The 12199-nt window shown below is 42.6% G+C and overlaps 1 protein-coding gene across 3 annotated transcripts in view; it reads left to right on the forward strand.

Moving 5' to 3' along the window:
• Window positions 1-12199, forward strand: part of TSEN2 (tRNA splicing endonuclease subunit 2) — a 42588-nt gene that overhangs the window by 23901 nt on the left and 6488 nt on the right. For all 3 annotated transcript variants that reach the window (XM_059390355.1, XM_059390357.1, XM_059390356.1), the window contains 2 exons: window positions 3274-3324; window positions 5602-5740. In XM_059390355.1, the coding sequence (XP_059246338.1) occupies window positions 3274-3324; window positions 5602-5740 (190 nt within the window). The remainder of the gene's footprint in view (window positions 1-3273; window positions 3325-5601; window positions 5741-12199) is intronic.

Consider the following 12199-nt stretch of genomic DNA (forward strand, 5'->3'; position numbering starts at 1 on the left):
CTTCCCTGTTGTCCCGTTCTGAACTAAGAAGTGATGGCTGGGAGACATCGAAAAGAGAAGCCCTTGACTGTTGGAGAACCCAGGTTCATCTCCTCCGTATCAACTTCTGACCACCATTTGTGTGCATCCGAGAAACAGTGGTACTCTGCATTAGTGAGTGGTGTGCCACAGGAAGACCAAAGGTCAAAGTAAGATTATCAGACTCCCGGGAAGGCTGTCAGGTAGCTGCAAGGGGCTGTGGGGCATGCAGCATCCACGTGAGGAGAAAGGAGCTGGAGAGCCAGGCCTGCAGTGACTCCGGCAGTGTCATAAACCCGGGGTCGATTCTCTCTGCACAGGCACAGAGCAAACGCCATGTGTTAGGTGCTCTCCTGAGCCAGGGGAACGGCAAGCAGAGTTTCTGCTCTCACAGAGTTGACTTTCGAGCTGGAGAGGCGCATATAAGAAAGATCTTTTCAGACAAATGTGTTCTGGGACACCTGGGTGGCTCAGTGGGTTAAGCCTCTGCCTTCTGCTCAGGTCATGATCTCAGGGTTCTAGGATCGAGCCCCACACCAGGTTCTCTGCTCAGTGAGGAGCCTGTTTCCCCCCTCTCTCTGCCTGCCTCTCTGCCTACTTGTGATCTCTCTCTGTCAAATAAATAAATAAAATCTTCTTTTAAAAAAAAGGTGTGTTCTGAAGAAGATGATCAGGATGGGGGTTGCTTAACAAGGGCGGAGGGGAAGACCTCTCCAAGAAGTGACCTTTGCGTCTGGGGCAGAACGTGCCAGATACTGGAGTAGCACTTAAAAAGGTGAAGGCAGGAATGACCTTACTGTGTTCAGGGGCAGACATGGAGCCAACATGACCAGAAGGAGTAGTGGTCAGATGTCCAAGGGACTGGAGGCTGTGGGAAGCAACGTGCCTTGCCATAAAGCCATTTGGAGGGTTTTAGTCATGGGAGCCACGTGACCTTCATGTGGGGAAAAGATGGCTCCAGCTACTATGGAGAATGCATGGAGCAGAAAGGCCTCTGAGAAGTCCAGGCAGGGAGTGGCAGCTGGGACCCAGAGAAGCAGGGTCACCTGCATCTTTAGAGAAGCTCTAGGTTTAGACCAGAGTGGACCTAAAGCGGTAGTTCTCAAGCCACTTTAAAATTTTTTTTTTTAAATTATTGACAATCCCAGGAACATCTTTATGTGGGTTATATCTGTCACTCTTTGCCAAACTAAATTTTTAAAACACAATTTTGAAATTTGTTCTTTAATTCATTTTAAGATAATAATGATAAATCCTTTATATATTACATAAAATTTTATGGAAAAAGAACTACATTCTTATAAAACAGAACAAATTCAGTGAGAAGAATGGCAGTTTTCCCCTTCTGCCAGTTGCTTGAAGGTCTGGCTTTATAGAAGTCAGCTGGATGCCCACATATGCTTCTTTATTCAGTCTGTGTGACACCACGTGTCTTAGCGCCTCTGGAGAGAATGAGCAGGAACAAGGCAAATAAAGTGTTCTTTTCATGAAGCAGTTTTGGCCTGGAGATCTCCTGAAAGGGTCTCGGGGACTCCAGGATCCCCAGACCACACTTTGAGAACCACTGTTGTAAAGAGAATTGGCATGAGATAGGAGAAAATGACAGGGGGTGGACTCAGGCAATTCCTGGGGATCACAGAGGTGTTTCCTTAGCAAACCTTATCACTGCTTGAAACCCCCTACACCTCCATGGCCTGTGCTCTCCTAAATCCTCTTGTGGTTTGTTGCTGTGCGTGCTGGGGCAGTGAAGAAGTATGCTTGGTGAGCACCCGTCATCGGTACCATGCTGTTGAACAGAAATGCGTAGGCTTGGAGCGGGGGACTGCATCTCTGTCACCACACTGTGTAAGAAGGCCCTCATCTGTGCCAGGCAGAGGCAGCAGAATGGTTTTCGTTTGGTTCTAATCTTCTGTCCTCATTTTTATAAAGAAAGTACCCTGGTTTTACTGATAACCACCATTTAGCCACTAGGACACACTATTCTCGTATAAGTCTGTTCGGGTGTAAACATGGATCCTATCCCCATCTACAAGTATAGTGAACAGTGCTTGGTGGCATCAGTGTTTGGCATTGTCTTACTTTCATCAGAAAGCAATTGGGGCACCTGGCTGGCTCGGTTAGTGTAAAGTATATGACTCTTGATCTCAGGATTGGGAGATGGAAACCCACGTTGAGTGTAGAGATTATTAAAAAAAAATAAACATTTTTTTAAAAAAAGCTATTTTGGGCCTCCTGAGTGGCTCATTCAGTTAAGTGTCTGCCTTCAGCTCAGGTCCTGTCCCCAGGGTTCCGAGATCAAGTCCTGAATCCGGCTCCCTGCTCAGTGGAGAACCTGCTTGTTCATTTGCCTCTCCCCCTGCTTGTTCATCTGCCTCTCCCCCTGCTTGTGCTCATTTTCTTTCCATCAAATAAATAAGATCTTTAAAAAAAAAAAAAAGGCTATTTTAATCTCCATCTAAGTGTGATTTTACTCAACTACAGCTGACCTTGTTTGCTTTTCCTCCTGCCTCCCCGTGCAAGTAAAACATTACTGTATAATGAAGTTCATGTAAAGTTAGGGATTACTTAATGGGAAATCACTTTACAAGCAAGGGTGACTGAAAAACTATGTTTTGTTATGCAAGCCAAATTTATACTGCCCACTTTTCACAAATTTCTATGTATTTCTTCCTGTAAATTTTTTTTCTTGGTTTAATATGGTTATTTAATTTTGCAGAGGAAAATCTAATGAGGAATGCTTTCTATTATTACAGCTATTTACATCATTTTTCAGTTTAGCTATATGGTTTTTAAGGGGAAAATACATGGAAAATACACAAATGCTTTTTTACTGATTTTTAATCAATTTGTGACTTTCATATCTTCTTAGACTTAAATTTGCATGAACACATTTCTGTTAAAAATATGTGATCATTGGGACGCCTGGGTGGCTCAGTTGGTTAAGCAGCTGCCTTTGGCTCAGGTCATGATCCCAGTGTCCTGGGATCGAGTCCCACATGGGGCTCCTTACTCAGCGGGGAGCCTGCTTCTCCCTCTGCCTCTGCCTGCCATTCTGTCTGCCTGTGCTTGCTCTCTCCCCCTCTCTCCCTCTGATAAATAAATAAAATCTTAAAAAAAAAAATATGTGATCATTTTTTGAAGGTGATTTAAGGACATTAATTTATACTTGACGTAAAGAAAAATCAACCTGTAAAATAATTTCTCAAGAATGTGGGATAGTTTCTAATGGACATTTTCTGCTTGCTCTGTTTTTAGGCCTTTTTCCTGGTCTATGCTCTGGGATGTCTGAGTATTTACTATGAGAAGGTAAGATGTTATATTTAAATAAAATCTGCTTAAAATTTTCCTGGTGTTAAAAGCGGGCTGTAGTAATTTTCATATTGCTATAATACAAACTTACCTACCTTCACTGAATGAAATTGGAGTTAAATTTTTTCTCTAGGTTTAGGTTTTGGGCCCTGAATTGTGATTTTTTAGGGTGGGGATAAGATTTTATTTATTTATTTTAGAGACTACAAGTTTGAGCAGGGGGAGGGGAGAGAGAATCCCAAGCAGACTTCATGCTGCTTGTGGAGCCTAATGTGGGGCTTGATCTCAGCACCCTGAGATCATGACCTGAGCCAAAGTCAAGAGTGAGACGCTTAACCAACTCAGCCACCCAGGCACCCCCTGAATTGTGATTATTAAGACAGAAGCCAGGTTTGACTCTTTCAGATTGAATTTCATTCCCAGATGCTAGGAAAAGAACAATATCTTAGATAATGATCAGGAAATTGGCATCAGAACAGTACTAAAAATTACAATTGCCAGTGTTCAGTGCCTCCTTTGGTAAAGGCTATGTGTTGGGTACCTTACAGGCAGTACTTCTGGTCCTTGCCTCTGCCTGGTAAGAATTCTACAGATAAGGTAACTGAGGCTTGGAGGAAGTAAGTAACTCAGCCAGGGTCACACAACTAGTCTGGTTAGAATTAATACTTGAAGCTATGTGAAGGTATCTCCAAACCTGTTATTGTGTACTGTAGCCTGCTGCCCTCAGAAGAAAGTTCCACGAGAAGCTGATACCATGGCTTACCTTCTCGTAGAGACCTTGGGGGGCTGGGCACACAGGTAGAAAGGGAGACTTCACTGTACATTTTTATGCTTTGTGAATTTGGACCATGTGAATATAATATCTATTCCAAATAATTCAAATGAATTAAAAAGAGAAAGGTAAGCAGAGCAATAAATAGAATGGGAAAAGCATATTTTGTTTTGTTCTTGGGAGTGCATAATTTTATCATTCATCAAATTCCAATTATATAAATTCTTTTCAAGAGTATTCCAGTAGTTTGAAATGGGTGATGTTTGATGTTTGATGGGAGACTCATTTTCCCAGATTGTGGCCATTCTTAACCCACCTTGCCTCCTCTCCTGGGCCTTAGTTGAAATTCTTGAGAATATTCCACTGCTACCTAGAATCCTCACCCTCTGTAACATGGTGGGCTCTCCATACTGGAAGTTCAGCCTTCCTTATGAGACCGTTGCTTATTACGAGAGTGCTGAGTGTTTCTTTGCTTTGGAATTTAAAAGCCACATATGTATGGAGTTTCTACCTTAGGAACAATTAAAAGAAGAAGAAGAAGGAGCAGAAGAAAGGAAGAAAATAACTGTATTTCATATTTATGGATTTAAAATCTCAAGCTGAGACAAACTGAACAGGTTTCATTGACTGAGCCTTAAACCAGTTAAATGAATTAAATGTTCCCAGAACCAAGCCATTCTCCGTCTCTTCATACCCTCCGTTAGGAACAGAATTCTCTTTAAAGCAGTTGCATTATTCATTTGTGCCATGAGATAAATTCTTTAGTTCCAAAGACTAAATGGGGCATCTTTTTTTAAGCTTTTATAAAATTATATTTTGATTTCCTGAATGTGGCCTGACATACAGTAGCTACTCAACTTGGGTCAGTGAAATGTTTGGGACATCCTGCCCTCCAGCTTTGGCGGACTTGTTGCCCTCAAGCACCTGACACTCGCTCACTCCTCTCCCTGGAGTGTTCTCATGCAACACCCACCGCCACCCCCAGTCCCCCTGCTGCTCCAGGCTCCCCCCATCCCCACCCCCCCCAGTCCCCTCTGTTGCCCCCGGTACCCCCAATCACCCCCTTCTACTTGGCTGCTTCCTCCTCATCTCAGATGTTGCTGTTGCATGGAGGCCCTTCCCAGAGCAGTGCTCTCTGATGGAAGTGAATATAAACCTCAGACAGGAGCTGCATGATTCATTTTAAATTTCCTGGTAGCCGCATTGAAGGGGTTAAAAGAAAAAAAGTCTTATTATTTACAGAGTTTCTTGAACTCAATATATCATTCTTGTGTTCCTACCGAGTCTTTGAAATTCGCTGTGTATTTTCCACCTGAGGCCCATCTCCCTTCTGGCCTGTGTCTGGTGCTGCCACACTGGGTAGCACAGGCCTAGATTCTCTGTTAAGCCCGTCGGTCATGGGTGCTGTGTGTGTTTACTGCTGGTACAGATGTCAGTTCACTGGCTTGATGACGAGCAAAAACATACATAATAATGCCCTTTTTTTCTTTCACTAACATTAGGAGCCTTTAACAATCCTGAAGCTCTGGAAAGCTTTCACTGCAGTTCAGCCCACATTCAGGACTACATACATGGCATACCATTACTTCAGAAGCAAGGGCTGGGTGCCCAAAGTGGGACTTAAGTATGGGACAGATTTATGTAAGTACTTCCTGAATCGGTAGAATGCTGGTTCTCAGGGTGAAAACTGAATTGGTAATAAGTACTGTTGCTGGTTTTTTCCTAAAATGATACCTTCATTTTGGCTTAGATAAAAATATTTGGGTTGGGGTGGAGGGTTTGTCCAGAAGGAACGAAAAGGAAGTCTAAGGGGAAAGCCTGGAGATAGAAGCCTGTAGCCCCAAGTATTCAGGTTTTCTTCTCACCTGCTCTGTAATCTGAGAAAAGAGTTTTATATCCCTCATTCCCCTCCTCTCATTAGCCATGTGATTGTGTGATACAGGGCAGTCTCTTATCCTCTAGGCCTCAATTGTCTCATCTGACAAGTGAGAATGATCATACAATCCTAATAATCCCACCGATCCTTTGGTTGACCACTTACTATGTGTCAAGCATTTTAAAATTAATTATCTCATTTAATCCCTAAAGCAATCTTATGCGACTGATACTCTTATTATTTAATTTTTTTTTCTGATTATGATTGTGAGAGAATGGGTCATTTGCCTCTAATAGTTTCCAGGGTCAGCAACTTAACAGAGCTTGGCTTTGAATTCTGAAGTCCAGACTCTTAGAAACTGCCTCCTCTTATCTTGAAGTAAGGATTCTGGACCAGATGAGCACTTCAGTCAACAGATAATTACTGAGAGTCTTCTATGGGCCAGGTGTTCTTAGGGGCCAGGAATGCAGAGGTGAATGAGACTAACACAAAGCTGCCTTGATGGAGCTGCTTGCATTCTGGCTGGGGAGATGAATAAGCCAATAAGTAAATGTATAATGTAATTTCAGGGGCTATTACATACTAAGAAAAATAAAACAGAGTAAAGGATAGAAAGTGAAGAAAATTAGTTAGGAAAGGACTCTGAAAAGATGTGACCACAAACAAAAATATGACCACAGTGAGGGAACAGGTCACTTGAGAATCTGGGGAAGAACAGGGTAGGCACAAAGTGAACAGCAAGTGCAAAGTCCCTCAGGCAGGAATGAGCTCGGTCAATCTCAGGAACAATGTAAAGACAGGGTGTCTAGAACTTAGAGATCCCAGGGAAGAGTGAAGAACATAGTAGGCACAAGGTAAAGAACAAGCACAAAAGCCCTGAGGCAGGGAAGTCTCAGGAACAGCATAAAGACAGTGTTTAGAATTTGGAGATCCCAGGGGGAGAGTGACTTGAGGTGATGTCTTTAAGTTGGGCTTACACAGAGCATGTAGGGCCTGGTTGTTTTTCTGGTGATTGGAAGTCTTGGGAGATTTTGAGCAAAGAAGTGTCTTGAAATGAACAGGACCCTCTGTCGTCTCTGTTACTAATGGACAGTGGGGTGGGTCAGGGACGAAAATGAAGCAGAGAGACTTAATTAGGAAAACTGAGCCCAACTAGCCCTGCAGACAGATTGGATGTCAGAATTTCATTTAAGAGGAATCAGGGATAATGCCTGCATACCTGGAAAATGATTCTAGAGCACAGGAATGCCTTCAGATATAAATTTGGAGTTGTCATTAATGTAAGCAGCCCTCAAAGCCACAGGCCCAGGTGAATGGACATAGGTCCTGGGGTCCCTTCCAGCACTTGTTTCACTGCTAAGTCCCTCAAACTCATTTTCTACATCTGCTAAGTGAGGGTGCTTCCTAGATGTTTTCAGAATTATGAGGCTCAAATAAAAATGTCAAGCTCTTTGAGAAATCTTCTGAGAAGTCATGGCCCTGAGGTCTTCTGAGCTGTGTCATATGCTTGTTTCATGTGTTCTGAGCCTTTTTCTTTTTTTAACACACAAAACCAATTCAATTTTTTTTAATTTTAAGTGTTATAAAATTGTGCTTAACCTGAAATCATAGGATAGTCTTCAGGAGACCCTAGCATAAAATACTGTGTTTGTAGATTGGTGTGTTTTTCTGATCAAGAGTCCACCTCTTTCATTAAATTCTTTAGTAGGGAAGGAGGGTGTCAGCAGTCCAAAATGAAGGTTAAAGATTTCCTAATCCTCTAAGATAAATGGCTTCTTTTGTTTCTTCCATGCCTGGATTTCAGGTACAGATACACTGACTTAGGGTTAGCACACAAATGACCAGGATAAGCTTGAGATTAGCTTGTTGGGTTTCCACATAATTGTGTTCGCTACAGTTCACGATGCTTAAATAAGTTATGTGCCTGTTTCATTTTCCTTCATTGGCTTCCCACCCTGTTCTCCTTTTCATTCTCTTGTAAGAATAGCTGTTTGGTGCAAACGCTTGGCAGGTCTTCCTCAGCTTTCTCATTGTATGAGTGAAATTTGAGTTAGAATTTTCCAGTTAACAAGGCTGCCCGCTTACTTTCAGAGATGGCATGGGACTAGTCAAAAGAGCTCTTTGGCCTCACAGCCAGCTCTTTCTCTTTACTGTGTGGCTTCAGGCAAGTTACTTCATCTCTCTGAGTGTCCATTTGCTCATCATATAACATGGATACCACCATCTTTACAAAAAATAAATTAAAAATTGCAGGGGAAGGGGGCCTTTGTTGAGTGCCTTCTAAGCATACCTGAGGTATGATCATGTATGATGACTGATGTACTTTCAATTATAAGCCATATTTGTGAAGTCATTTTTTTTATTAATTTTTTTTTAAGATTTTATTTATTTATTTGACAGAGAGAGAGAGAGAGACAGCAAGAGGCTGGGGGTCGGGGGAATGGGAGAGGGAGAAGCTGGCTTCCCGCTGAGCAGGGAACCTGATGGAGGGCTCAATCCCAGGATCCTGGGATCATGACCTGAGCCAAAGGCAGAGGCTTAAAGACTGAGCCACTGAGGCGCCCCTGAAGAGTCATTTTTAAAACAAATCGCCTAATAGGGATGGTTGAAAGGACAGATTTTTTTTTTTTTTTAAAGAAATGAAACAACTGTTATTTCCCAACTCCCTGGAGGCCTTTGCCACAGCTGGGTCATATCATGTACTTTGAGCTGCTTGTATAATTAATGTGAGACCAGGTTTCTGGACCAGCAGCAACATGAGGGGTGTCTTCACATTTCCTGCTTTAGCAGGGGTTCACAAGCAGTGCTAGCCTGGGATAAGAGGAACAGCTTCCTGGGGTGCCTGGCTGGCTCAGCTGGTGGAGCATGCAACTCTTGATCTCAGGGTTTTAAGTTGAAACCCCATGTTGGGTGTAGATATTACTTAAAATCTTTTTTTTTTTAAAGAAAAGAAAAGAGAAACAGCTTCCTAAGCTTTTCCTCTGCTCTAGGCACAGGCGCTTGGTGCCCGATGGTTTTTAACAATAATATTATTTTAATTTTAAGGGCCAGTGACCAAATCAGGCATATCCTAGAGCTGTCAACACAGGTTAAGCCCAGGACATCCCCTCATAACTATTGTTTCTGCTTAAAGAGGTAATGACCCATGACAAAGGGCCATTATGAAATTCACATCTTATCAAGAAACTCTTCCCTTGAATAAATCTTGTCAATCCCTTTTCATTCCAGGAGCAGTACTCGGAACAAATGATATGGATCTCAAATTGAGTTCAACTGCTGAGCTACTTGACCTTGATCACCCACTGGTGAAAACCAGATTAGAAACCAAGTGGGAGCCTTTCCTTATATTCCCCACCCAAAGGTTCCCACATCTGCTGGCTCTCATGGTGACCCAGCACTTTGCCTTGGTGCTTTTCTTCCTTCATCTTATTTAATCTTAATACTCCTGTGAGGCATATGGCATTCACTTCCTTTTATAAGACACTGGGGAAATTATAGTTTAGAAGGTTCAAGGAAGTTGCCAGGGGTCCCCCAGCAAGTAAGTGTGGAGGTTGGCTCTGTCTGGGTCCAAGCTCCGTGTGCTTCCACCACACCAGACTGCTTCTGCTGGCCAGAAAGCTGAAAACCAGCTCCAGGTGTATATTTTTTTTCTGACACATGCAGCTACTGGTTGACGTGACTGACTTAAGATCTAGTTACTCCTAAGCCTCCCTCCCACCCTGACTGAGTTGGGTCATGTAATTTCATAGCTGCCTATGAATTAGAAGTCTCAAGACAAGTGGAATGATGGGAGACGTTAGAAGCCAGCAGAGTACCTGGTTCCCAGAGACCAGAGGAGCCCTCCCTAGTCATGACACCCAGCTCAGAGAGTGATAGCTGGTTCTGCATCCAGGAAGAGGCATCAGAGCAGCTCCTCTGTACTCACCACAAACAAAGAGCTGTGCCTTCTTCCCATGTCTTGGTTCTTTCCTAAACCACTCTCTTGGCTTATTTTTCAAGTTAAACATTTTAAATATATTTTTATTTATTTATTTATTTGGCAGAGAGATCACAAGTAGGCAGAGAGGCAGGCAGAGAGAGAGGAGGAAGCAGGCTCCCTTCTGAGCAGAGCACCTGATGTGGGGCTCCATCCCAGGACACTGAGATCATGACCTGAGGCGAAGGCAGAGAGGCTTAACCCACTGAGCCACCCAGGTGCCCCACATTTTAAATATTTTTATTAACATTTTCCACATCTGCTCACACAACCCATAGTATTTCTACATGCAACTCATGAGAATAGGGACATTCTCCTACATAACTATAACACCGTGCAACACCTGAGAGAAATCAGAACTTAGAGTATCATCAAAATACCAGAAAACTTGAATTTCTCTCTGTTGTCCCCCAAATGTCTTTTGCAGCTATGGGGATTTTGTTGTTGTTTTAATGCAGGCTCTACTCATAGTTCATGTATCACATCTGGTGTTAGGTTTCTCTTATTTTGCTAGGATTGCCATAAGAGATTACCAAAGTCTGGGGGGCTTAAAACAACAGAAATTCATTTCCTCACAGCTCTGGAGGCTGGCAGTCTGCTGGGCAGTAGGGGACATTGATCCCTTGCATCGTCAGCAGCTAGTGGCACCGGGCATCCCTTGGATTATGGTGGCATCACTCCATCTCTGCAAAGAGCCCTTTCCAAAGAAGGCCACCTCCCAGATTCCAGGGATTAGGACATGAATGTATCTTTTGGGGGCCACCATTCACCCCACCACAACCTCTTTAGCTTTTTTTTAAATCTATAACAGTTTTTCTACCTTGTTTGGTTTTCATGACTTTTTTTTTTTTTTTTTTTTTTTGAAGAGTCCTATAGGATATCCCACATTCTAGATATGTTTGTTTCCTCATGATTAGACTCTGGCTCACATTCTTTGGCTTGCGTCTGTGCTGTGGGTATTGTACCCCGTCAGGAGGTACTTAATGTCAGGCTGTCCCACTGTTGATGATACTAAGTTTGATTAGCTGGCTAAAGTGACCATTATCATATATCCATTGTAAAATTGTGTATTTCCTTTTGTAATTGACAACGAATGGGTGGATGAGACTGTGCATATCTGCATCCCCAATAATTATAATGGTTGCCCAGATTGGTTTTTTCCCTGATCATTTTCTAATTCTGTCATTCCTTCCACATGCCATGTCTGGCTTACATTTATAAGAAGGAGCTTTCTCTTTTTCCCATTCTCTCAGACTTTGTTTTTTAATGCCCAGGATTTCTTAGACTTCGAAAGTTTTCATCTTTCTGCTTGAGAGGCATTTTTGTAAAACGATTTTATTGTTCACTCTGAAGACGCTGTCATCATTATGAATACTATCCCAGGTAGCATTTTGAACCCTCACTTTATGCCAGCCACTGTGCCGACAACTCTATCTTCAATTACTACCCCCAGATTTTATAAGAAGGAGATTGAAACACAAGGTGTTGTCCTTTGGTCTTGACACTGAAAAGACTTGAACCTGGGTCTGATGCTGCTGTTCATGCTTGTAACTTGTAAGCTATACCACCAACCTTATCAGTCATCTGAAATGATCCAACTTAGGGGTGGAGGCTGCTTTCCAGCTATGTAATGTTCTAGTGTCCCAGAAGCATGTTAGAGATGTGTGCCTGATCGTAAGTAATAGTATTTGAGTGCTGGAAAAGATCTCAGTTGCCCCTTGTTCTTCATGTTGCAATTTTGGAAACTGAGGCTCAGAGATGTTAGTAACTTTTTTGAAGTCATACAACCATGAGTGGCAGAAACCAGGCAGGTAGCAAAACTCCTGAATTCAAGTTCATTCCAGTACATGGTTTCCTTCCCTACACCACATCTCAGAAAGCTGAGGATTGTATGTTAGGGTATTTACTTAAATTTGTCCCCTTAACACACAGTGAATTTGAGCTGACTTGCCAAATCCTTTGGCTACAATTTAAATAGGAAATATCATAGTAAGAAGGAAACATGACCCTCGTAAATGTAGTCTAGGTGAAGGATTGCTGTGATGTCCATGGGCCTACGGGTTACTACTCATGCTGTCAAGTTGGCTCTGAGCTTGCTGAGCCTAAGGGAAATGTGATTAGCTATAGTACTGGCATGGCCAAAAAGGAAAATTTTCTCAATTCCTCAAAGGATAAAAAGCTTGCCTGCATTGATTTTGCACTGGGGATAGTCACAAGCTTATAGATATAATTGTGTATTAGTAAAGAT

The sequence above is a fragment of the Mustela nigripes genome, chromosome 2 (assembly GCF_022355385.1).
Source record: "Mustela nigripes isolate SB6536 chromosome 2, MUSNIG.SB6536, whole genome shotgun sequence".
NCBI classification, from domain to species: domain Eukaryota; kingdom Metazoa; phylum Chordata; class Mammalia; order Carnivora; family Mustelidae; genus Mustela; species Mustela nigripes.